Genomic DNA, 26557 nt, shown 5'->3' with positions numbered 1-26557 from the left:
ATAAAGGGGGTGTAAAGGTGAGGTTTTATGGAAACGACTGCACCTCTGAGCGGCACCTCCAGAGTACTGCTCTGCGTCTGTTGGGTAGAAGGGCGGCAGCAGCTGCTAGCTAGAGGGCGGCTCAGGCCGTGCAGTCTGTCCACATCCCTTTGCCGTCCTTCCCAGCGCCGACCACCAGGACGCCAAGCAAATGTTTATTTCAGGGCAACTTGCTTCATTTCATCTAGTGGTTCTTAACTTTCAGAACACAGGAGGATCACCCAGGGAGCTTTTAAGAAATAAACACTTGGGCCCCATCCAGAGAGATTCGGATTCAGTTGTCTGTGATGGGGTCCTGACATTTTGCTTCTGTTTTTGTGTTTCTGATGTGGGACCCGCTGATGAAAGCCATCATCTTGAGCCATCATCAAAGGACAGGACAGGGGAAACAATGAGGGGAGATTCAAATCATCATCTCCTGGGGGTGGGGAGAGAGGAATAAAATAGTGTCTCTTTCCGTCCTTCTGAATACATCTTTGCGTATCTTCTGTCTGGTAACGCCAAACGTCCTGGAGTTACCCGGCCACTGCGGTTGACTATAGCGGGGGGAAAGCTGACCAGAGCTGCGAATCCGATGAATCCCTGCTCTGACTGTATCGAGTGTCTGGTTTGGTTCTGTGAAACATTAACCCGTTTCTCTTAGATCGCGGATTGTAGCAGGTTTCTTGTGAGGATGAAGTTCAGGTGTTCCTCAGACAGAACGGGCGTGAGCCCCAATTGGTTTCCTGAGGGGGGACGTGGGGGGCTGGGCAGGAACACATTTAGGTACGTCTTAGGGAGTGAGGCTCAGGGTTCACCTTTGGTAAATGTTTAACCAGAAGCACCTTTACTAGTCTTCAATGTCTGTCTTTGAGAAAGTGAGTTTAAATGGTGTTCTGACAGTTTCCTATCGCACAGTTGTTACACCCCATGGCCTTTGTGGTGGCAAAGCAAAGCCCAGCCCAGGTTGGGTGGCACACATAGTCCCCACCACGTCTCAACACCAGACGACTGCTATCTTTCACAGAAACCCCTACTCTGCTTTTCACTCTTTGCCCCCCAAATATGGTCTTCAGGAAGACCAGCGTCCTTGCTAGTGGCCTACTGCCTGTCACTTGTCCACCTAATTCGGAGAGCACGGTGGCGAGATGGAACCAGGGCAAGGAGGCTTGGGGCGGAGCTATGCACGGTAGGAAGACCTTCCACGCACAAGCTTCGGCGGGTTTGTCTCAGACCTGAAGGAAATCATGCCAATTTGGCAAACAAGACCCATAATACGACATCTGCATTTTAAAACAATTATATTCTTTAGAAGCAGAGGAAGGGCTAATGAGAATATTGTGAGTTGATGAATTTAGTAAAAAACTAAATCTGTAAGATTAATATTAAAAGAGATTTTAAAGTCCTTGTAGCTCACTTTCCATAAAGCTTAACTCTTGACTTTGAATTAACATCCAGAGCTCATCTTGGGCTTTCACCTCCCCTGTGAAAACGGTATTTGAATGAAGCTGTTATAAGAACAGAAAGTACTTTCTGTATTGTTTATTGAGAGAGAACTTTATACATTAGGAACTGGTGCACGTAAATTATTTGACAGATGACCATAAAAATGAGGGCTCTTGTCAACAACACAACTTCATCTTATATTATTACAGTTACTGATATTTAAAAATGATATAAACAAAGGTATGGATAAGTTATGCCAAAATAAAAGGCAATAAATTCCAGAAAACAGAAACAACATATATGTGTGTGTGTGTGTGTGTGTGTGCGTGTGTGTGTGTTAGCGCATTAGCTATTTCAAATAGCTCGACACAGAGTGATAGAATAGCCCAGACCCAGAACTGTAGTTGATTCTGTACTGCACGAGCAGAACTAAGGGAAAACAACACAGAACTGACCCAGGAGCCGAGGAATGAGTGGAACAGAACTCTTCTGCACCACGTTCAAGGCTCTTCGTTTGCAAACTAAACATTTTTCCTCCTTTTATTGTTCCTTAAAGACAGATTTCCCCCCAGCCCCCCAAATCTTGTATGGTAGGCTTCTGGCTATTCAAAATAAGATTGTGGCAGGTGACCGAAATCAGAACCTAGGCCTCCAGCGGCAAAAGCTGAATTTAATAGCTCAGTGGACAGCCCACGCCGCCCAGAAACATTTTTATCACAATGTGTCCAAGAGGCTTCCCACTTCCTACTTGGAAAACAGGTGGTGAAGTAAAAAAGAAAACCTTTATACAGTAAAAGAAAAGAAAATTCTGTGTTTGTGTAATTTTTTAACCTGAAGAAAGGCTAAGGTCACTACTGACTTTACAGATTGAAATCTGGAGAACTGGTTTAATTCCTCTACTCGTTAGCCTTGGTGACATCATGACATACGTTCCCCTGAGTTTGGTTAATGAAAGCAGGCAAGCAAACAAATAAAAAGAGTGATTAAAAAAAAAAAAAAACCAGCGTAAAACAAAGTTAAAACATTATGTGGTTGTGAGGGGCTCCTGGGTGGCACAGCGGTTAAGCATCTGCCTTCGGCTCAGGGCGTGATCCCGGCGTTCCGGGATCGAGCCCCACATCAGGCTCTTCCGCTATGAGCCTGCTTCTTCCTCTCCCACTCCCCCTGCTTGTGTTCCCTCTCTCGCTGGCTGTCTCTATCTCTGTCAAATAAATAAATAAATAATCTTTAAAACAAACAAACAAAAAACATTATGTGGTTGTGTCTTTTGTATTTCCTGGTGTAAGTGTCCCCGGAGCTGAGAAGCCCATGTTTCTACCATTCTACTTTAACAGCGCGTTCCCCAAAGGACTCCTTCCCTGGAGAGGTTAAGGCAGCAGTTTAAACAAAGGTGAAAGGTCTGCCACGCTGAGGACTGTGCGGGTTCCGAGCGCATCTGTAGAGAGAGTGGCCAGCAGGGAAGAAGCAAAGTGATCTGCATTCAGGCAAAGGGCCCTGCAAGCTTCCAGTGGGTCCGGGAGGAGACTAGAAGCACGAGGCAGTACTGTAAGGCACTCCTACGGGGAAGACAGGTGGGAAGCCCAGCACGGAGGCCGAGCGCTGGCTCCCAGAGGCTGTCTGGCCTGGAGGCCTGACCCCAGCTCGGCTCGGGAGGAGGGCAAGGAAGATCAAGGGGAGGGGAGAGGCTGGTCTAGAGTGCTCTGGCCAGGAGGGAGTCTTCACCGCGCTAAGAGTCACTGTAGACGCCTGAATCTCCCACTGTGGCTTCGTTCCATCTTTCTAACAAGGTGGCTTCTCTTTCCACCGGGAGGAACGAAAGCGAAATAGATGTCCCTTTCCTCAAGTTGAACCACTTGACGAGGAAAGTGCCCCGTAATACGATCACCGGGAACCCGTTTTAAATAAAATCCCTGACAACCACGGTTGTGCTGAGGGGGGCATTCCACACTTCCGACTTTTACCTAGAGTTTAAGTGACTTAGACTTGACCTTGGTGTGCACCCACTAGGACACACCAAAGAAAACCCTTCGAGTCAGAGGGTCTGAATACAATGAAATTAGAATTGTCTACCATTGGGAATTGCTGGGTGCTAGGACTTGACTGTGCCTCATGACAGAAAGCAACGCTTGTCGGCTTAAATGAACTGAGCAGGGCTTATTCACCCACCACCGGCCTCAACCTAGGGCGGTGAGTTCTCCTAGACGCGGGGTTAGAACGGTCCAAGGTACACAGCACGCTAACAGGTTGTTGACAAGTATCAGTGGTGAACGAGTACCAAGGAAACGGAAACAGATAGTACCTCTATGGACTCAATTCATGCCAAGGAGAGAGTGTTCATTTCTTTGTGTTTCACCCCAAATTCTCTAGTTTCTGACATTATCTTACAGCAAGAAGAGTATCGAGACAGAAAATTCAAGAAATAAGGGGGAAATTGTATGCATTGCTCTTTACTGGGAAAAGTAAACAGAACAAAACCTGTGTATTGATTCTGGGCAGTATTACAATAAGAGTTGAAGATTGCCTTCCTAATCCAGTCATCTCAATAAAGTGCAGCAGAGTGGCGGAGATGAATAATTCTGCCCAAATTTACGACCAGGAGCATTGTCTTCCCCCTAAGTTAGGAGCAAAATGTATCTTGGCTCCCTCAGATAACGCCTCTCCTTGCAGGAAGAGGCCAGTGTGGCACCCAGGGCGACCTGATCCAGTGATCTATACGTGGCCTTTTTTGGCCAACGGGTAGAGAACAAACCCATGGGTCTGGAAGCCAAGCCTTTTCAAGGAGGCACAGGGAGACACCGTCCAGTGTCAGTGTTCATTGGGTACCCACGCAGCAACCACAACAGAGGCCAGACCTCAGCAAAGTGGACTCACTCTAGCTTTGCAAAGGCTGACTGTGGCAGCCAGAGTGAGGTCAACACCAGGGTTCTCGGGCGGCCGGAAGTCATGGCCCAGTCCCTTTGCAGGAGTCCAAAATACCGCTGAGTTAGTTGGAAACTGCAAATCCCCAGCGCTACTGATATTCCCTTTTTGGTGGAGGCCTCGACCAGTAGACTCGAAAAGCGATTACTCTCAGCGAATCAAGCGTGAAAGCTCCGAACGACATCACCCTTTAGTACTACAGATAGGAAAAGAACGATAATACAGTCCCCTGGAAGGCAGGGAAGCAAAGGGGGATGACGAGCGTTGACGTGGTTTTCATATAAAGAGGCTTTCAACTTTGGGGAAAATCAGCCCTGGAAAGAACACGATGCGATTCCAGTTCGCTGCTTTTGAAGTACTTTGTGGCCTTCCTGCAGTGGCGCAACTCAGGTCTATTTCGGGAGCTGGCTTCTCTACTGCAGGGTTAGATGCCAACATTTTACCAGGGTTGGACGGTCTCACACACGAGTTTCTGGCACCGTGAGGAGGGATTTCCTCCAGTGATCCACCGGGGAATGGGCCTTTCAAGTGAAAAGAGGTTCCCGAGTCGGCCGCCAGCTCTAGGAGATTAATTGGCCATTTTCTCGTGTGTTCTATGTGCGAGATATTTAATATGGGATGAGAAAGGGAATGTGAGGGAAAGCAGGTATTAGCTTGGTCTTAGGGAGGTGGTAATCCACGGATCTGCTTTTGTTTCGACAGTTTCTAAGCAGTGGAACAATTACCTAACAGTGCACCAAGTCATTTGTTTGGGTGGAAAACAGTAAGGGCGTTCATGTGCTCTAAGGCGTTCTGGGCTGGAAAACAGCAATTTTGAATTTTTCATGACAGACCCAATTCCTAAGCTGGCTCCACTCTGTCCTTTCAGATTTTGGTGGTGGTGGCTGCGTGCTGTGTAGGCCGGCGGGCGGCACCAGCCAGGCTGTCAGGGGCGTACAAAAGGGAGAGAAAACAGAAGCGGCCGGGATGTAATCCTGCTTCTGGGTAGCCCATGGCGATAGTACCTCTCTCTCTCTCTCTCTCTTTTCCCCTTTTGAAAAGAAGCAGAAAGTGACGCAGGTAGAAGGTTCTCCTTAGGAGTCCCCAGGGGAGGACAGTATTTAGCAGGGCACCCGTGAAGACAAAGGTCTTTAGAACAGGGATCCAGAATCTCCCCCCCTCGGCAGGTCGGGCGCTAGGTGCCTGTGAGGCGGGACGGGAAATTCTATACGTAGAGCAAACGTGCTGGACGGGGAGGAGGGGGTCTGCACTTCAGGGCCCGAGCGCAGTGTGCTGGGGACGGCCTTGCTGACAGTGGGGATCACGGACACATTAATTACGGCGAAGGCAGAAGTAAGCTACGGTGACAGGGAGCTGGGGGCGGAGGGAGAAGGCACTTTGCCATCGGAGCACATCTGTTTTATAATAAGCAGGTCTAGAATTCTCTTGTGAAAGATCATGTTCTGCTATCTTCTCTGAGGCTGGAAAATATAAATACTGTGTTTCACGAAGGGGAGGAAAAAGGAGAGGATCAAATTTGTTTGCCTGTTTGCCAAGTGCTTGTTTGAGATTTTCCACCCTTTATCTTTTGTGTGCAACGTTCTCTACAGCTGGGGTGGGGGAAAAGTCAACCTGTTTTTCCAAGAAGAAAAGGCTCCGTCAAGCCTCCTCGCGAAGGGGGCCTTGGCCTTTTAGCAAGTTTGTACGCCCTTGGTTACAGCTGCTGGAGAATCGGAAGAGAAATGAAGCGTGTGGTCCGGGGCCCAAGGAGCTGGCAGTCTGCGCCAGCCTGTCTGAAGTGTCTCGCCGCCAAATGGATGGCGGGATCAAGAGTTAGGGTCTGGAGGGAGCAAGGGGTGTGGGGCGGTGGCGATGGGGTTCAATGTTCCCTGTACTTTGTGAGCCACTGGCGCTCTAGACCCTAACAGCAGTGAAGCTACCACACCGGCGGGGCACTGGGGGCGTCTGCTCGGGGAAACAGTCTTCTCACGTCGCCTGCTGAAAACTGCTCCAGTATCAGGGTATCTCTGCTCTGGAGAGTTCCGGCGGGAGGACCGGAGCCATGGCTTCCCGCGCCGTCCTACCTGACACTTTGGTCACAACCACGGCTCCCCTGGGGGCGCCGCGGTGGGGACCCACTGCTCGGCCGAGTGGCGAGCAGTTCACCCTGTTTGCTCTTCCTAGGACACGACTTTAGCACGCTCGGTTTCGCTTCAAGGTGGCAACTGTGTGTGTGTAGATTTATTTAAACAGCATTATCACCTTGAATTCATTACTTACATGTGTAAGTCTGGTATTTTCTTAAGAGTCTAGCGTGGTGTTCTGAAGTCCCGTGGTACTTTGATTTTGTGAACAATCTTAAAACTGTGAAGGTGGAAGTGGTTACATTGACAAATTAAAGGTCCAAATGAAAGTGCCGTGAAGAACAATGGGAAATGCAGCATGTAGAAGTCGGGAGGCAACGCCTGCACGGAGTCTGTGAGGAGAAACTGAAGGGCGGCTGGCGAACGCGCGCGCCATCCGGTCACCCGTCTCCGAGCCGACGCGTCCAACCACCGTCGCAGACGTCCTCGGGCCGGCACCGCCGCAAAAGCATCAATATTCCCCACGAAAGCCCGGGAGGACGGCTCTTCAGAAAGCCGTGCTCTCAGTCACTACGGTGGGGACGCCGCGTCCGGAGGCGGCGCTGGGATTCGTACCAGCCAACAGACGACACGTGCGGGCACCGTCTCAGGGGTCTTTTTTCCTCAGGAAAAGACCCGAGATCAACCTCCAAACCAGGAGGAGCTCTCCTCATAAATCAGGGGCGCATGCTTTCTGTCAGAGGGAGCTCGCACGCCTCATCTCTGAGCCCCTCGGCCCGGCTCAGGTGATCCCCACCCGTGTGGTAGAAACGGAGGTGACGGCGTCAGGGACACGGGGTCCTGGAGCGAGCCAGGCGTCGTTCCTGTGTTCAGATGAAACAAACGACGATGAGAGCTTGCCTCAGTTACCTCGGCCTCTGCGAAGGCTAAAAATAAATAACACAAAAATAACCCGAAGTTCTGTGGTTCTGTAGGAAATGCTCCCTCCTGTGTCCTGTGTAATAAAATGGCCCCAGAGCCAAAAAAAAAAAAAAAAAAAAAAAAAAAGGAAAAAAAGTCTGAATGATAAAGCACGGTGTGTACACCACGTTTTGCTTGGGAGCGAGCTGCTGAAGTTCATGGCTAAGCGCATCCAGCTACTGGTAGTTGTTCTGAGCCACGGAGGCGACACGGACCTTTTGGACAGCGACTGACACAGAACATGCGCACGGGGTGCACCGGGATGTGTGGCTACGGATGCAAGTACAGATCTACAGCTAGCGGACGAGGACACCTACTCTTCCTCCAAAGGGGTCGCACTGGCTCGCGAGGACGCCGCCGCGGCTGCACCAGCGAGAGGTCAGGCCCTGGCCTCGGGCCCCTGCTGACTCAGGTGTTCTGGTAGGACAGCTCGAACATGTTGCAGGCCTCCTCCACGCTCTCGTCCATGTTCAGCCTCCGCCAGAAAGACTTCTGCTTCTTCTGCAGCTCTCGGCGGACACACCTCGGGCAGGGGACCGACTTCTCTTTGCATTCGGAATGGAAAACAGCTCCACAGCTTTCACACCTGCAAAAGCCAACCACGGAGACAGTGAACAAGGCGGAAGTGACCCGAAGTCCAGAGGCCTCTGTGCAGCTCAGAGGACAGCATTTATTCCGGGTAGCCCTGCCACCGGGAAGAGAGATGACTCATAGAAATGGGCTCTTCCCTTTTCCAAGACACTCAAGGTTGAATTTCACTTGAAAAAAATAAAAAAAAAATTTTTTTCTGATTGGAACTGGCTGGGGCGAGGCTCACAGCTTACAGTGGAGAGGGGTGAGCAGTCAACTAGCAAGGGTGGGATCGGGCTGACAACGGGCAGAGCTCTGCAAGCTGTGTGTGTTAGTTTCCCCTCCACTGGCTCTAGGGTGAAGTGACAGAATGGGAGTGAGGTGTTTCACTGACTGCAAGCGCTCTGAACACCAGAGACAACCCCGGGGTGACTGAAGTGAAAATGCAGCTCCCCACTTCTGTAAATGTGGGGTAAGTGGGTGCCTGTTACTCCCTGCCTTCATTTATCAGTTTGGAAAGATAAAATGATACATTTTCATTCTCTGAATATCCTCAGGTCTATGGTCCTTCTGAGTTTTTTAAAATTAGGAAAACCCCACCATTGTAAGCCTGCCTTTCTAACACAAGTGGGAACAGTAAAGCATGAGAAAGTGGGGAAGAGAATAGTTTTTGAAGAAAACACGCAGATACTGTAATTTATAGAGAGGAGGCATTCCAGGTGCATGACTAGTTTGTTGTCTGGCTTGCTGGAAGCCTGTGCAGGAGTCCAAGCGGCTTGTTTTTACTGCAAAGTCTTTAATAACGAGTAACTGACAAGCACAACTATGGCTGCTCCAGGAGGTGGCTGGCCAGCATGGATTACGGTGCCCTTCCTTCCACTCCGGAGGGACAAGCAACTCTTCCCTCATCTCGGGAGCCCAGGGAATGAGCTCAACCAGCAACAGCCCCTGGAGGGTCCAGCTCTAGGCTGGGTTCAAAGACGACTCTGCAGCAGGCAGTCCTCAGGGCTCAGCTTGTGCTGCCGCTGCTTTTCCTCTAGTACCTTGGGGTTCAGTCCTGCGCAGAGGACGGGCTTCAGGGCATCGTTCCCTAGTGTGTCACTGACTTAGCCGAGGCACCATTCAGGATTCAGAAAGTTTGGTGAGAGGAGGTTCCTCACACCCACCTTTGTACCCAGGGAGCGAGAGACACTGGGAGCGGGGTGGGGTGGGGTGGGGAGGGGAGGAAGGGCGTATTGATCAGCTGAGAGACCAAAAGACAGAAGCTTCCCTGTACCCGGCAGTCCCTGCCCAAGCTCAGCTCTCTGGGCAAGTAAAACAGTGCTAGTTATGAAAGCAGGCATCCGGTGACATGGCCTGACTTCAAATCCCACCTTCAAATCACTTCCCGGCTGCATAACTGTTACGGACTGAAGTGTGTGTCCAACACCGCCCCCCCAGCACCCTGCCACCAAATTCCTATGTTGAAGCCCAATCCCCAGTGACAGTGCGTTTGGAGATAGGGGCTTTAGGAAGTAATTAAGGTTAAATCAGGTCATAGAGTGGGTCCTGATCTGACAGGATTAGTGTCCTTCTAAGAAGAGACATCAGAGAGCTCTCTCTCGTCCTCCCTCACTGCATGTACCCAGAGGAAAGGCCATGGGACGAGCACGGCAAGAAGGTGGCCGGCCATCTGCAAGCCAGGGAGCTCTCACCAGAAACCAAGCCCTGCTGCATCTTCAGCTGGGACTCCCAGCTTCCGGAACCGTGAAAAATAAATACCTGTTGTTTGAGCCCCGTGGTCTGCAGGATTCTGTAGGACAGCCTGAGCAGTCTGTGACAGTGACCTGGAGTAAGTCACTTCACCTCTCTGAGCTTCAGTCGCCTTCTCTTAACATACCCCTCAGAGACGTCTTGTGAGGCTCAGAGGCAATGACACAGCGCGTAGCAGAGCTCCCCGCACAGGAATACAGCTAACGCTGCTCCTTCCAGGGTGAACAGCTGCCTCCCCGTGTCTTCCGGAGACGCTTCCTGCAGTCTGACTGCACCTGTGTCACCACCGTGACCTGAGGACATCTTGATCAACCCCCTCATGTCACAGATAAGAAGACTGGGATTCTCTTTTTAAAAAAATCTTTTTTTAAAGATTTTATTTATTTGAGAGAGAGAGAGAGCATGAGCGGGGTGAAGGGCAGAGGGAGAAGCAGACTCGGCGCTGAGCAGGAAGCCTGATGCGGGGCTCGATCCTAGGCCCCTGGGATCATGATCTGAGCCAAACGCAGACGCCCAAACAACGGAGCCACCCAGGCGTCCCAAGACTGAGATTCTAAGAAGGCTAGCGATTGTCTCATGAGGACACAGTGAGTTAGACAGGTTGTGACTAGAACCCCGGACTCCTGACAGCCCAGGAGGGCTTCCTACTGAAGCCCGGTCATCTGAGTGAGGGGAATGCGCCATCCTGGATGGAAATGAAGGGCTTCCAGTCAGAAGACTCCTATTCCAATCACAACCCTTTCTTTGCGTTATCTTGGGCAAGTCACTGACTTTCCTGGTGCTCTGGTCTCCTCATTTGTAAAATGCTGCTCACAGTGACCTTCTTCCTACTCACCAGGGTTCTGTGGGACGAAAATGGGTGATCATATGTGGAATGAGCAGGTGAGTGAGACACCACCGTTCATGGTGACTCTAGCATCCGCCTTCTTGATGCTGGAGCCACACTGGTTGGGACAGTCAACGTAGTAGAATCTTCTCTAGCAGCTCCCCGCCCTCGGTCCCTCCCTCCTTCCAGGGGGATGAAGGTTAGACTCAGGTGTTCTTGGGCCTCTGGTCTGGGCCGGCTCCTCCCCAGTGGCAATGGCTTTGTCCTCCCTGGGTCACACCTCTTACCCTCCTATCACTGAAGTGACACGAATGGTAGCCTTATCAAATAAATTTCCTCCTTCCTGCCCCCTTTGACCTGCTGAGTTAGTGATTTATACACCTAGGGATGTTGCCCTAGGGCAATGATTGATAAGAAGAAAACCATGGGGTTCCTTCAGGACCACTCCCTTATCTCTGCTGATACCAGCCTCCCCCACACCCCCACACTGTGCTTCGGTAAAGAGGTTGAGTCTTACTGGGTATTTCTGGTGCAACAAACACTCACGGGGCGACCGAGCGGCTGAGTACACCTGCTCTTCTAGCCAAAGGTCAGTAACTGAAAAAAAGTCTGAGATAAAAAATTAATGATTTCAGAATGTAACCAAGTCCTATTTTCTAACCATTTGTAAGCCAGCAGTCATCTTTTGAACTGTATAATGGACAGACTGATCAATGACCTTCCCAAATTCAGAGAGTCTATTGTTAACTTTCCCCCTGATTTTTTTTTTTTAAATGAAAAGAATAAGGTCAGGAAAGGGAAGGAGGCAGAGAAACTGTTTCTTACATAAAAGTTATGGAGCTCTGTAAGAAAAATGTGTAGGAAAACTAAAGTATTTGCATTAAAAAATGCAACATATAGGCATGTTCCTCTTTGAGAATAGGACTCTATTTAAAAGGCCCTTTCACTTTAAAAGAGTTCACTGGCTCCTTAGTGTTTAATGAATTTCCTGACTGTATTTAAAATACGACTTTACAAACAACTTTTCAGGAACATATCTTATATATAAGGTAAGTCTACCAATGCAATCATCCATGTAGAAAATTGCAGCAGATAATGAAAGAGAAATGTCCTTCAGTGTTCCCGAGTGATAAATCAAATGAAAGCCCGCCAGTTTCATCTTCATTTCTGAGCTCCCCGCTCCCAGGAGTCAGCAGTGTCGTTGCCTTTCGGTTGTTGCTGTACACCACAGAGAACAAAGACCCAGAGAACGCAACTGCAGGGAGACATATTTGCTGTTGACCAAAGCCGTCCAATGGGTTTTGCCTGAAAACGTCCACTGCTGCCCTGAATCCAGGGATCTCAACCTCGGCACTACTGGCATCTGGGGCCAGAGAGTTGTCTGCTGTGGGGGGCTGCCCCGTGCGCTGCAAGATGTTCGGCAGCATCGCTGGCCTCTACCTGCCGGATGCTGGTCACAATCCCTCCCCCCAAGTTGTGACAACCAATGGTGTCTCCAGACACTGCCGAAAGTCCAAATGTCCCCTGGGAGGGGCAGGGAGATCGTCCCGGTTGAGAGCCATTGACCTAATCTATCTGGAGAAGGCATCATGGAGGGAGTACCCAGGGGGTACTTAAACAGTGCCCTCCCTCCGTGGAATTTCCAAGTGTCAGCTGCTGGCTTGTACCAACCAATAAGGTCCAACATAGTGTTACTTATTTCATTTTCACAAATATATATATTTTAATACATCATTTGGTTAAAATAGCTGAAACTCACAGGCACTATCCATCCTGTGCTTTTGAAAATTAATTTAGAACATCATATAGGAAGTCAATACCCATGACACAATTCTGTGCATTGCTTAGTAACCCTTAACTTTCTATCAACTCACTCTGATTTTTTCGTCTTCCTCAAAAGCCATCTTGGTGGTTGACCCTCAGTTGCATGTATCTGCTCTTTGGCCAAGAACATCTGGGCTGTTTCTCTGTGGTGTTCTTTACTTCTTCATGTCCTATGTAGGCCATCTAGCAAATCTAAACCAAAGACTTATACTTGCCCCAGAAAATAAATTGCTTTTATGTAACTGGGAAGCAGTTAGGTTTCAGCAACATCTACAATGAAAAGGAGACCAGAAAATATGAACAAGGCCGCTTACTGCAGAGAGGAGGGCTCAACTGGAGTGAGGAGCCCTGAGTTCTTGGCCTGGGTTGGCCCCACTGTCCCTGGGACCTTGGGTAAGTTACTTCATCCCTGAACCTCTCACTCTCCGCAGAAGGAAAAGGAAAGGTCGGATTATCTAAGGTTCCTTCTAACTTGCAGATTTTGTGCAAGGGGGGGGGGGGGGCAGAGAAAGCCTACCCTGGGTTTTACCCTTCTCTTTCCGCATTTTCTTGCCCCCAAGTCTGTGGATGGATATGTGGGAATACAGCCTTGCTGGCCACTCCTTGGAAAGTCTCGAACTGACAAGCTGGGACTAAATGGGAGGACCCTTAAAGTGAAGAGCATTACTTTAAATTTTATTTGCATTGGTTAATCAAACCATGAAATAGCTTACAGACTAGTACATACAGCTTTGGTTATCAGGAATTTGGCCAAAAGGAGCTGACTCTGCCTTTTTCTCAGAACATGTCAATTAAACATTAAGGATTCCTTTCTAAGGACTTTTCCAACCCTCATCAGCACCCTCTCTCCCCAAGAAAAAACCTAGAATGGTTCAGTGTTGTGGGATCTTTATTTTGGGGGTCCTATGTGGAAGAAATTCTGTGTTTTAACCACTGGGACAGCCACACTGGATGCAACCCTATGCATATCAGCAATGCACACACCATGTGATGTGGGATGAGGAAGAAGGAACTCTAGGTCTGTTTCTTTGTAAGCTCTAGGGGGCAGTGCCACGACCTGTCCATGGTCCCCTTCCTGGGGCTCGGCGTGGGGACACAGCTCCACCATTGTGGGTGGGGGGGCAATGCAGATCTCATTCTCTTAGTAAAGGCCCCATCACATGAGACTATGCATTTTATGAACAGTCTTTGACCCAAACATTAGCTTACTGACCTATGGCAGGTGACGGAGAGGTTCATGCCCTGGAAATCTAATTGCCACAGATACGATGTTCTTAGTCCAGCTCTCAAAACCAAGAAAACGACTTGCTGCGAACTGACAGGAGTACATATGTGCAAGGGAAAAGGTCTGCTTCTCAAATATGGCAGTGCGGCAAGAATTCCTGGCTGCAGACAGTTTCCTGTTCTGGAATGCTGATGATGTGAGACCAATTAGAGACAGGCTCGATGGCTTTGTCTGTGTCTTCCAGATTCTAGCTGCACACAGGCAGGTCACAGGAAGCTGCGAAAGGCCCCTGCCCCAAGTTGAGGTCACCGAAATGCTTCTGCTTTGCTCCTGTTGGATTCTTCTGCTGCATTTTTATTTTTGGCTCAGGCAATGACCTCAGATATTTCATTAGATTGAAATTCAGCCTTGAGTTTGGCTGGATCTCTGACAAGTGGAAGGACAGGCCTGCAGAGCAGGGCAGAGCTTTGGCTGATTTCCAGTCTGCAGAGCCCACAGCAGCTAGGGTGGGGTGCAGAAATCCGTGCACGCGAGCAGGCATTCGAGTGCGGGCAGGCACATGGCTACTATGGAAGGTGCCCCACGGAGCCACTAGCTATTACTGGTTTTTCCAAGAAACCAAGATGATTATTGAAATCTCTTAGCTAAGGGAGGTGGTTATGGGGGCCTGGTTATTTTAATGTTTTGGGTTGGTGTTTTCTCCTGTTACCGTGTGAGTGAGTGAATATAAGCCAATAACTTATAATTTGCTTAAATAGGAAATCACATAAGGTGTATGCCTGCGTATGTACGCATGTGTAATGTAGGAACTTACTGTATGTACACAGGTACGTATGCTGTTTAGAAGAACACCCAGAGCATGTTACTAAATATTCTAAGGTCAAATGAGTTAAATATGATACAGTTGAATGGATTCTTTCTTTCGTGGGGCAATAGGGTTAAAATGAAGAAACGTTACACACAATTTCAGTAATGTGCTGATGGCTGGGGACAGTCGGTTTTGCACTCTGCCTGGAGCACCACTTCTGGTGAAGCCTTGAGCCAGGATTACTAGAAACCCACACTCCAGATGCCCCTCTCCTGCACCCCAGGGGAAGCAAGTGGAACAGGGAGGAAGAGACCAAAGGGTCTGGAAATGTTGGATTACGGAACTGTGTGGCTCCACGCAGAGTGAGAAATGGACTGCATTTGGGATTATTCATTGTGTGTGTGTGTGTGTGTGTGTGTGTTTTCCTTTTTTGGCTGGGGGTAGGGGGGTGGGGGGCCAAAAGGTCTCCACATGGTTTGACTGGAACTGTACGAGACTGGAAAAGATCTAGCTCTTTGGCCAAATGTCTGGCAGATTTAGGTGTGTATGTGCTAATGTGTAAAGCTATTCCAATAGTTCTAGACGGTAAATGCAAATATAGCCAGATCAATATTGGACATTTGAATTAGGCAACGTCTGTACGCCTTTTGACCCTGTTTTTATAGAAATTATCCTTATAATACTTCTCTGAGCTGGGTACTATTTGTTTTCCCATTTTTAGTAAGTCAGTCAGTCAGTAAATGGATAAAATGAAATGAGATAATGAAATAAAGTAACTGGTGGCTTCTTGGGTCCCTAAACTGGTAAGTGTGTGATTGACTCTGACCTTGATTGTCGTCTTCTGACTTGAAATCTGGCTCAGATCATGGGAAGAACAATTGGTATGCCCTGCAGTGATCTTTTTATTTACCTTTTAATCCCCAGAATTAATTAAGGAAGAGTTTTTCCCTGATTGCAGACCACAAAGCCTTTGGCTTTCACAAGTCTTGCACTTTTAGTTTGTAAACCAAGCTCAGTTAATAGCGTTGACAAAAGCTTTACTTAAAATCTTGGCTTTGAAAGAGAATGTAAACAAGGGTTAATTAATTCATTTGTTAATTTTGCTATCCCATTGGGAGCGGTAAATCACATTATCTTTAATGCCAATGCCTAATAAATGCTTCTTGCTAATTTGTGGATGGTGACAAGAACTCATTAATACTCTGCATATATATATACATATATATGTATATATATATGAAATCTTAATAGATTTGATCTGAGTGAAATAGTTATTTGGGCATAGGAAAAAACTAATATTTCTGATACTTTTCTTTCTTTTTTTTTTTTTATGGTTCACCTGGCAGTTAATATAATTCTCAACAAATTTCCATCTCTTCTTGGGATTACTTTAGGAAAATCTTGTTTAATATTGGAGAAAGTAAAGAAACTGCAGGAAAATTTAAGAATTTTCTATAATTTCCAGAAAAAGCTAGAACAATATTATAATTGTAGCCATTAGAGAACCATAAATAAAAACAGTGGCTTTCTGTAAAAATTTCTGAAGTAGTTCAACACACCTAAGAACCCAAGAAACGTTTAGCAATGTCTTACTACTTCTAAGACAAAGGTAGTGAATATAATATTTGGTTAATGTAGATTAAAAAAAAATCTTACCTTATATATGGACTTCCACTGATTCACCAGTCCACCTTTTTTATGTAAAACTAAAAAATTTAACTGTCAAGTTTTTGAAGTAAGCCTCTTTAAAAGAAATAATAATTTATAAGGATGAGCTGTACCTAAGACTCTGAATGGGATTTACTCTATTTAACATCTTATGCATCAGTTCCTCAAAGTACTAAGACTCCTAATGGAGCCAAAATAGAAGACATTTTGGGGGATGCGTACAATGCAAAAAATTCAGAAGGGAAACCATTTCTAAATTTATGAACAACGTGATTGATTGCTTAGGAATAAGTTAGTGATATAAATTTAGAAGGAGAAAGACATTCAAATGAAAGACCCAAAGTGTTTTGTCGTTACTTTAGACTGTTCCTCTAATTTGTCTCCTCTCACCAATGCAATTGTCTTAACGAGATGATATCACATAATTTTCTAATACTCAATGTGTTCTAGGCCAGTGGTTTTCAAAGTGGAGTTCCAGGACCAGCTAGTCCAGCATCACCAGAGAATTTGTTAGAAATGAAAATTATCGGGTGCCACTCCAGGCTTACTGCATCATAAATTCTAGGGTGGGACCTGGCAATCTGTGTTTCAACAAGCCCTCCAGAGAATTTGATGAATATGAAAATCTGAAAACTGCCGTTCTAGGCCAGTTGTCTCCAAAGACAGCAGGGCAAACACATTAGACAGGACTGTTGTAAATATTTAGAACAAAAATACGGACTTTGCAAAATGAAAATGAAAAGTGCTATTAATTAATGTTTTTATATTGGGCTTTGCAGTTCATATCTTTAATATTTTCTCATAGCTGATAGGTAAAAACCTCATTTTACTTTCTTTAATTAGAAGCGATATTAAGCTATTCAGATATTGGCCACTTGAATGTTTTTTTCAATGAATTAGTTCATTGTCTAATGACTTTTACTTACTGAGTTTTAAAGATTTTTTATATTCAGGAAATTAATTAATACTTTGTTAAATGTGTTAAAAATATCTCTCCAAGTTTCCTGTTTACGTCTGTCTTTACAGAACTTTAAGCATTTAACTTCTTAAAAATATATTTTAAAAGCATTTTGCTTCCATGGCTTCTGGGTTTGTCTCAAGCTTAGAAAGACCTTCCCCACTTAAGATTATAACAATATTCACCCATCTTTTCTTCTAGCACTTTATGGGTTTTATTTTTGCATCAAAATATTTGATCCATCTGGAATTGATTGGGATGTAAAGAGTATGGCAAAATGCGGTATTATTTTTCTTTCTCCAAATGGCTGTCTAGTTCCCAGTTTCTTTTAAGGAATGTTCCATCTTTTGTTTTGCTAATTTGCTGGGCACCTTTATCGTGTACTAAATTCCCATATTACTTGGGTCTATTTGCGTACTTTCTGAAATCATGTTCCGTTGATCTGTCTGTTCCCATGCCAGCACTGTACTGCGTAGTATATAGTACATTTTTATATCTAATGAAAACAGTCTCCCTTCATGTAAACAACTTAAGAGGTCAAATTCTATATTGAATATATTAGGAAAGTTTACTGCCACCCATCTGAATGTTAAATAAAAAAATTTTTGAAATGTATATAATCAACTAATTTTTTAAAATTTATAGTATAATTTATAAGGTTTATCTAAAATGAAATGCACCTGTATAAACATCTCAGGTGGTTAAGGGCTAATCTGGCTTTAGGTATTTGACTTTTTGATTTTTTTCATCTTTATGTAGTGATAAAGGCATTGTATAAATTTGGTAAGGTAAACTAATAGACTGTTTACATGTTTATAAAATTAGGAAACATGATACAATTGTTTAATAATGTATACACTCTTTAATTAAAATTATCCTACTTTGCATGAACTGAGATGTATTATCTTGGAAAAATAACGGCAATACTTAAAACATGGTATACGTTATTGAACAAAAGGAAAACGTGAAGAACAATGCATGTTTTAACAGTCCCTTTCATTCAGTGAGGAACATTATTTAGAACATTTTTACTCTGCATATGAGTAAAAATTGGATAGAACTGACCATCTTACTACGAAAACTAGCTAAGCTATCTATGTACACAAGCAATAAGCAGACATGTAAGACATCTTGAAGTCACTGAAAATGCTCCGTCTTTGAGCATGTATACTCCTGAGACAGGAATAGGGTAGAGAAGGCTAGACGCTAGTCTATCAGTAAAGGAAACGCAAAGGCAGTAACACAGCCGCTCACTGGGGAAAGCCGATGGGAGCCTTTAGCTTAGGTCTGGTTAGCAGAGTTCTATGCTAACTAATAACTAAGCCTTTTCTCTTTCATTTCTCTGAGTGGTGGCCTGGGTAAGCTCTCTAGACCCCTCAGGGAGAAAAACTGAAGTATGAACCTTGTGGGTGGGGTTGGGTGAGGTGGGAGAAGGGTTAAGTACTGCTTTCTAAATGTTAAGGTTCCCCTGGATAGGTTTCTCTCTTTTAAACAGGAGACCTTCACCACATTGTCAGGGAAGCTGAGGAAGGAAAAGTCATCTTTATTGCCTGCGGCTTTGACATTCATTTCTGTCCCTAAGTCCCTTGGCTGGTGCCTCTTTCAAGCATTGTATGAAAACCATGTTCCCCCTGAGGTTACCTCAGGCCTCACTATTGCCCTCCTTCCACCCTGCCCTGCCATCCTGCCCCCACATCTTCCCCACTGCCAAGGAAAATCTGCTTATCTCTTTTCATTCTCAATTCTGAAATTTTTCTTTCAAATCATTGATGTAAGCTGCTTTCCAGCTAAGTTTTTAATTTAAATTTCCTTTCTCTCTGCCATCAAGGATTCTTTCCAGAAAAAAAGTGTTAACTCCTCTTAAAAGAGGGCTTTAATATATTTCAGCTTCCCACCTCTCAAAGCCAATCTAGATTTTTCAGTTTAAGTCAAGTCAGCTCAAGCTAGTGGCTTCCAATGTTGTCTTTGAATCAGCCACTGGTGCATGACTTGCAAGTCAGTCTATTATTGGTTTTATGAAAGGAAATTCCCACATTTCTGTTTTTCACAGCAATGACTACTTTTTAAATGCTATCTTTTCCTGTTTTCTCATCAAAAGTTTACAAAATTCTTCCCATTATTTTTGTTGAGAACCTCTCCTTCACCATCCTACCACCAACCATCACCAGAAGTGAGACTAGTTAAGGGTACATGGTATAGTCTTTTGCCCTCCTAAGGTTAGTTTGTGCATTCCCTCAAATTTTAGGCTCGTGCTGTGAGGACAAGGAGAGGCAGAAAGGGGACTCTACTGGAATTCAACAGCCTGCATCTCCCAGGAGCTACGGCTGTGGTGTTGGGTGGGGATGCGGGCTTCCCTAGGGAGGGGTGAAGGGAGGGGTATGTGTCAGGGGGTGGGAGTGATGGGCAGATGACTGCTAAGCTCCTCTCTGACTCTACAGAAGTTCTACGATATGTAGACATAATTGAGTCCAAGCGGCGACTGTGGCAGAGAACGAACATCTGTAGGCTGCCTTTTCTCTATCTTAAGTGCTTTGAAAGCATCAGGAACTGGAAGATGATGATTAATGATAGCTATGGATAGCACATGCCGATATTTCCTGATGCACCATTGAGTGGTTTAATATTCAGAATACTGAAGAGGTTTAACAAAGACATGATAATATACATTAGATGCCAAAATAAAAACAAAAAAAAGGATTTTTAAAAGACAAGTTTAACAAGATCTTGCTATCTGTACTCCCATAATTAGGTGGAAAAAGTGTCACAATATCAAAAACATATACTGACAAAACCAATTTACTATTGTACCTTTTGTAATTCTAAAGCATAAAACAGTTCATTTCAGAACACACTGCTCAGGCTGAATGAAGAGTCAACACTTTTTGTATGGAAAGGTAAACACTCCTCTCCCCTATTGTGTATTCAGGTTACTTATTTACAGTCGCATGGCGAAGGAAAAAACACACACTAAAACATGACCAGAAAGCTGTTTTGAAAATTAAATTATCTGAGTAGCTTAGCAAGACTCAAGTTTTTGACATGAAAGTTTTCATTGGGCCAGAAAAATATATCTATCCCTAACATATGATGTAATGCTAGCTATCATTCAATGAAGTCATATGTCTTGGTAATGTCTGCATTGAAGTAGACAGTTTCCTTGAAATTAGTTTAAAAGTCATTTGAAATAAAAGAGAATAAATACGTGGAAAAGGACAGATTTGAAAAACTAAAAGCAAACTCTTCATGAATTATTTATTGAGCATTTACTATGTGCTGTTCTAAATGCAGATAATTGAGCAGTGAGCAAAATAGAAAAAAGTCCATTTCCTCGTGGAGCTGACATTATTTCAAAATGATAGACTGAATCACAGTTTGCATTTATATCTTAATCCCTATAGGTAAATTGTATCAAAAATAGTCAACCTCGCTGAAAACATCATGACAAACTAGCAAACAGACTAATATAGAATGCGAAGCAGAATGGAGTCAAGTTCTAACTTCTCTGTCAATAAGAGCTTAAAAACAGTGTCCTGTACCGGGCAGGCAAACCCAGAGGTGGAGGGTGGCTTGTCAAAGGTCACACAGCAAATCAGTGGCAGAGTCAGGGATAACATCTAAACCTCTGTATTCCTACTCCAGTGACCTTTCTGTGGACTAGTCTCCTCTACTTTTTAAATGGATCTTAATGATTTTAGAACCAATAAAATTTTTTTCCTGTTAACGTAGCCACCAATAAAAGTTTATCTATAAACTTATTCTGATACGATGTGATAAAAAGCTGCATATAAAACTATGTATTCAATATATTGTCAATTTTACTAAAAAGTAAACATGCATACATATGCATGGAGAATTTTCTTCTTTATACTTTTGGTGTACTTTTCAAATTTTCTATAATGCACATCAGTTTTATAGTTAGAAAATTATAGCGTGAGTTAAACAATGATGAACATTACCCCCTCTAATCAACAAAAAATTAGGGTGTCTGAAATGCTTAGCGATAAGATGATCACATAGTATTAACCAGGTACCTAACAAGAAGCTTGGTAAGAAATGTGTCTAGGCGGAGATGACAGCCATCTATTCAAGTGACCAAGTGGCTTCAAAAAACAATGGCAGCAGCCTCACCGGCGAGGACTATGTTTATAAATGCACTGTATTTATAAAGTGGCTTAATGGCCTAAAGGTCGGGTCAGGCCTGAGGGTTTCACAGAAGTCTCGTCTGTGTTAGCAGACGTTCTGAAACACTTTGACATGTGAATATAGGAGCCATCGGGCCAAGGGGAAATGTTATTTACCAAGTTACTCTTTGACCAAAGTTTAAAAGCCAAAAAACCTAGCATTGTGTTTGAGGTTTTTTTTTTTTTTTTTTAAATCAAGGAAAACCTTCACTGACACAATAAATAACATTTAAGAGCAGGCAGTCATATAGCCTAAGAGTAGAACTGCATCTTGAAAAGTCGCCACTCTGTTTCTGCCACTCCCAAAACCTGCGAGCATATGCCGGGCTTGAGTTTTTCTACCCCGCAAATGTCCGAATGCTCTCCACAGGCCTTTCCATCTCTGTTAATTTATGATACTAGGACACAGGCAGGGATCTCGTCCGCCATCATCAGTGTTAGAGGACGTGGAGAAAGTTCCTCACTCTGCTCTGCGTCAACACCTGAGAGAGGAACGGACGGTAAGCAGCTGGAGCACAGGTACCTGGGAAGAGGAGACCCAACTTTCTCTAGCTGTTTCAGGAATGCCACACCTCATCACAATCCGCACGGAGTGGCTGCTTCCCAAGAAAAGCCACAGAAAGGAAATATCATTAAGAAAGTGTCTACGCGTTGGGGGGAGCTGTTCCCTCCCTTAAGCCCGACCGCGCCAAGGCTGTTGTTCTCCATTGTTGAACAGGATGTAACAGGACTGCCAAGCGCAGCCCCCAGCCCTGCTAATTAGGTGCGCTGACAGTGTTTGTTTTGGAACCATTTACCAACAAAGGAATGTGTCAGGCTGATTAGTGAGAAAAGGGTATGTAATGTATGTGTATTTGAGTCCAGATGAGGGCATAATCCAGGTATTCAGTCTGTTTGTGCAAGGACGGACAAAAACGAAGCCTGAACAAATAGGAAGCCACAAGGAAAGACCAGCTTCTGGGCAGTGCTTCTCTCTCGTTCTCCTCCGGAGTTTTGTTCTACTCCCTAACCCCTGCCAAAAAATTCCTGCCTAAACATGAAACTCTCTTTCAAGAAATGACAAACTGTAACTGGCTCCTTGAAAAAGGGAAGAGCCTCTGTAAGGTTGCTGGCAAATCTAGGGTTTGGTGATTTTCTAGGCACCTAAGTAAGCGACAACTTCGGGCAAAGCCATCTCCGCGTTTATCCTCCAGGGACAAATCAAAGGGCGTGAGGGCACAGAACACACAGCCCTTCGTGGACTGCTCAAGTTGTGCTGAGAAAAACCATGCATCCCAGCATTTTCGAGGGCTAGAAGTAACTCTATACTTTATCATAAAGCAGTTGCTTTCTCTCTTTTAAACAAACCTTTATAAGGTTTGACGACAATTAGCTATTGGAAACTTCGTGTGTGCATGAAGCCTCAGGAAGGGTAGAAAGTGCCAAGGCAAAGACCAAAGTCCAGGCCCCAACAAGTTGAGGTCCTCAGGGACAGGGTTGTATGGATTGCCATGAAATGTAAAATGACAAAGACCAATTCACGAGGGTGCTGGGAGGAGCCTCTGTGTTCTTCAGTACAAGCTGGGCCTTTCTGAAATCTGGCCAGATGGATGAAAGCAACGGGGCTTGGACTGAGTTCTTTCGGAGGCCTTCTTTTTCTGTAAGTTAACCTAACAAAATCGGTTTTTAAAATGAAAAAGAGGAGAGGCCCTGTTAGAGACTCACTTGCTATGGATTTTTCTATGAGGCCAGTGTTCATTCTCAGTAGACATATGTAGGAAATGTTCTTGAAATGTGTGCAAATTGGACATGGTGTCAGAGTATGTTAACTCAACTGGTAAGAGTTTGGTGTTGATAAGTTCAAGGCTCTGAGTGCAATCGTTATTTCTTGGAGGAGGGGAGGGAGTGATCAACCACTGTACACAAAGAAAAACTGGCAAGTTGTACTCAATCTGCTTCTCCAAACCCTAGTGCTTCAAAAACCACAGAACCCTTTTAGAACAGTAACCATTGAGCTGCAAATGGCCTCCCCCCTCAACAGGAAGAACAACCCCCTTGGATGCCTTCCCTGGGGCAAGTGAATGTCTGGGACCTGGGCAGGCCGATGCTCACGCCACAGAAATACTTTCAACAGCAGGTCAGCTGCTTCAACTTTACAGATAAAGCTTCCATATAAAGTAGTGAATTCAGACTTTCACGATGCTCCTTTATCTTTGCAAGTATTTCCCCCAGTTTTATTGAGATATAATTGAAATGTAACATTGTATTAGTTTCAGGTGTACAACACAACGAGTCGGTAAGTGTATATACTGCGAAATGATGACCTCAATGTTTAGTTAACATCCATCACCTCATGTAGTTAAACATTTTTTTCTTATGATGAGAACTTTCAGGCTCTACCACTCTCTTAGCAACTTTCAAAATATATGCTATAGTACTGTTATCTTTAGTCACCATGCTGTACATTACATCCCCAGAACTTATTCATCTTATAATTAGAAGTTTTTACCTTTTGACCACCTTCCCCCCGCCTCTGACAACCACAACCCTGTATCTATGAGTTTGTTTTTTTTGGATTTAACGTACGAGCGAGATCATAAACTATCTTTCTCTATTTCAGATGGTGCAAGTATTTTGAATTTTCTTAACTAATCAGTTTATTTAAAAAACTGTCGGTGTCCTTAGTGAATGCACATGATATACTAGGGAGAGCCGAACCAAATAATAACTATTTATGGAATGCCTACTATATGAAACACACCAGATTCAGTGTTAAGTATAATCTTCTTATAGTATACCTACATCTAAATATGGCCCCAAGTGGTATAGGGGTCATAAAGTCTTGAAATGCAATATTTTCCATATTGGAAAACTTGTGGGGATGATTTGTATGTCACATGAAAAAATTAACAAAGCCAAATGGATCAGACAGAAAGGACGGAACTGATTTATGATAGTTGGTATATCTTGTAAGTTTCATGTTAAAATGCACGCTGAGTGTTTTTAACATGAAGTATTTATGTACTTGCGATCTGGAAGCATTTCAAGATTCAGGAATGGCATCTTCACACAAATGTGTGCAGCAGGATGGTCTCTTTACAGCATTATGTCTTTAATAGCAAGAGAAGATTAGTGATATGTACAGATGTCAGAAAGAAAGCTGGATAGGAGGCAATTTGAGGGTTTAAAAAAAAAAAAACCTAAGTCCTGGGTCACTTTGTGGATATATGTGACTTTTTTTGCTTTTATAGTCATTGCTTTCCCTTAAGTCTTAGAGTGGTATCAGTCTACTCTTCTGATTTGTAATTCAGAAGTTAGAGCTTTTATTTCTTATTCTCAATCAAGGAGGGTATTTTTGGTCATTTCTCTTTCTTTAGGGATGTGGAATTTTATTGCTGTTTTAACAGAATGTCTATCTCTCTGAAAGCTGTGCTTTCCTTTTTCTAGGAGAGTAAATGTTGGATTAGGCTTAAGGTCTGTGATTCTGGATCTTACTATTGTATTTAAAATCCTGTAATTTGGATTTTAGTGTTTTCCTACTTAAATCAGAGAGAGGTATGTAATTAATTTGTGTTGAGGAAGAAAGACTACCTCAATGTAGAACTGTGGGCATTATCGTCTGAATGGGGGGAGGCGATAGAGCAGCAAACAGGGGTCTGCCTACTCGGCCTGAGTAAGGCACACTGTCAGCTCCCACAGGCACCCCTGGGCCTCGTGACCTGCCTAACAATGTGCAGAGGAGGGAGCTCCCCACAGCCCCTGCCACAGCCCCTGGGCCATTTTACCAAAGAAAGGCGCATCTTTCCCCCACCCTAATCTACTCTGGCCTACTGTTCCAAGTGTAAAAACTTTCAGGAGGGTACATATAGGGAGAATTCAAAATAACAGTCTGGGGGTAGGCTTCTTTAATGACAGAGGGACACAATTTCTTCACATGTCTTTTATATACTGCAAAAATTGTTTGAAGACTATAGGTACAGAAGAAATCGTGATGGATAATGGAAGAAGCATGGATTTTAGAGTCAGATGTATCTGGGTTCCAGTTTTGGCCTTATCTCTTGGGTCAAGTTCATTGCCTCCTCTGAACCTAGGCTTCCCCATTATTAAACGGAGGAGACAGTATTCCATCAGAGGACTGGCCTAAGAATGACATGATGAGATATGTAAATTGCTGGCCGCAGTACTGGTACGTATTAGTGCCATGTCCCTACAACCCCAACACTTTGTCTCGGTCTGCCAGAGACAGTGTTCTAGAAATTAATACTAGGGCTATATTTTTAAGTGACATATTCATGCAGCTTCCTCCTGCCTAACAATTAATTCAAAAAGGAAAAGAAAGTCTCAAGAGCTGACCAGTGTTTGACACATGGTCGTAATCAAATAAGCACGTTAAAACCGAGTATATTCTAATACTGAAGTACACAGAGCAGTGCTTTAGAGTTCAACACAGAGCTGTCTAACAGTTTTAGAAATTGTGGAACTGCTATTTCACCTATGATGTCCATGACTCCTATGGACGATGCCCCTTCTTGGAGCTCCAGGTCCACCCCCTAGACTGTGGCTCCTCCAACACTTCACCACAACTGCCTAATGGCTCAGTGTCTCGTCGTGGAGACTGCCAACTACTGGTGGGTGAGGAGCATGCCACGTTCACTGTGTGTCCGGAGCCCAGCGCAACACACAAACACAGGATGCTCAAGACATCATATATTCAAAGAATGGATAGTTCCAACACTTGTGGAATGTCTTTTTACCGAGTTGTAATTACGCTGTTCAAATGATATTTGAATCTAAAGGGATATTAAGTATATTTCTGAGGACACAGAGGTGCTGACTTTAGCAAGGTGGTCAAGGATATGTGCTGACGAATTCACTAAATATATCTAAGATTTTTACTTATAGATTTTTAAACATGTCTTATTATGGAAAATTTCAAACATATTCAAAAGTAGAGAGAATAGTATAATAAACCCCTGTGTACCTATCACCTAGCTTCAACAATTATCTTTCATTTCTATCTATTCCCTCTCTCCCACCATCAGATTATTATTTTTTGCCATCAGATTATTTTGAAGCAAATACCAGATATCATATTACTTTACCTATAAAGATTTCAGTTACATGTAAATATTAAAAATTACCCCACTATTCACATTTATTTTTATCACATTTATTTATTCAGCACATCTTTATGGACATGTTTTAAATCTGCAACTTGATTTCTTTCTTTCTTTCTTTTTTTAACAGAAGAGGCAGGGCAGAGGGAGAGGGAGGGAGAGAATCTTAAGCAGGCTCCATGCCCAGTGTGGAGCCCAACAAGGGGGTCAATCTCACAACCCCAAGATCATGACCTGAGCCGA

General features: G+C 44.5%; 1 protein-coding gene across 4 annotated transcripts in view; it reads right to left on the bottom strand.

Moving 5' to 3' along the window:
* Nucleotides 1-6585: 6585 nt before the first annotated feature.
* Nucleotides 6586-26557, bottom strand: part of PLEKHM3 (pleckstrin homology domain containing M3) — a 168184-nt gene continuing 148212 nt past the window's right edge. Inside the window, exons 8-9 of one of the 4 annotated variants that reach the window (XR_005837584.1) lie at nucleotides 11072-11163; nucleotides 10179-10570 (exon numbers count right to left, since the gene is read on the bottom strand). Coding sequence is in view for 3 of the 4 variants with exons in the window: in XM_008687434.2 (XP_008685656.1) it covers nucleotides 7815-7992 (178 nt within the window). In the remaining variant the exon portion in view is untranslated. Of the gene's footprint in view, nucleotides 7993-10177; nucleotides 11164-17816; nucleotides 21701-26557 lie in introns of those variants that run through there. The other 3 variants (XM_008687434.2, XM_040641349.1, XM_040641364.1) reach the window with 3 other exon arrangements.

This window comes from Ursus maritimus, unplaced genomic scaffold (assembly GCF_017311325.1).
Source record: "Ursus maritimus isolate PB19 unplaced genomic scaffold, ASM1731132v1 scaffold_1, whole genome shotgun sequence".
NCBI classification, from domain to species: Eukaryota; Metazoa; Chordata; class Mammalia; order Carnivora; family Ursidae; genus Ursus; species Ursus maritimus.
The sequence above is the reverse complement of the archived record's forward strand: the minus strand, read 5'-3'. Positions and strand labels throughout refer to the sequence as shown.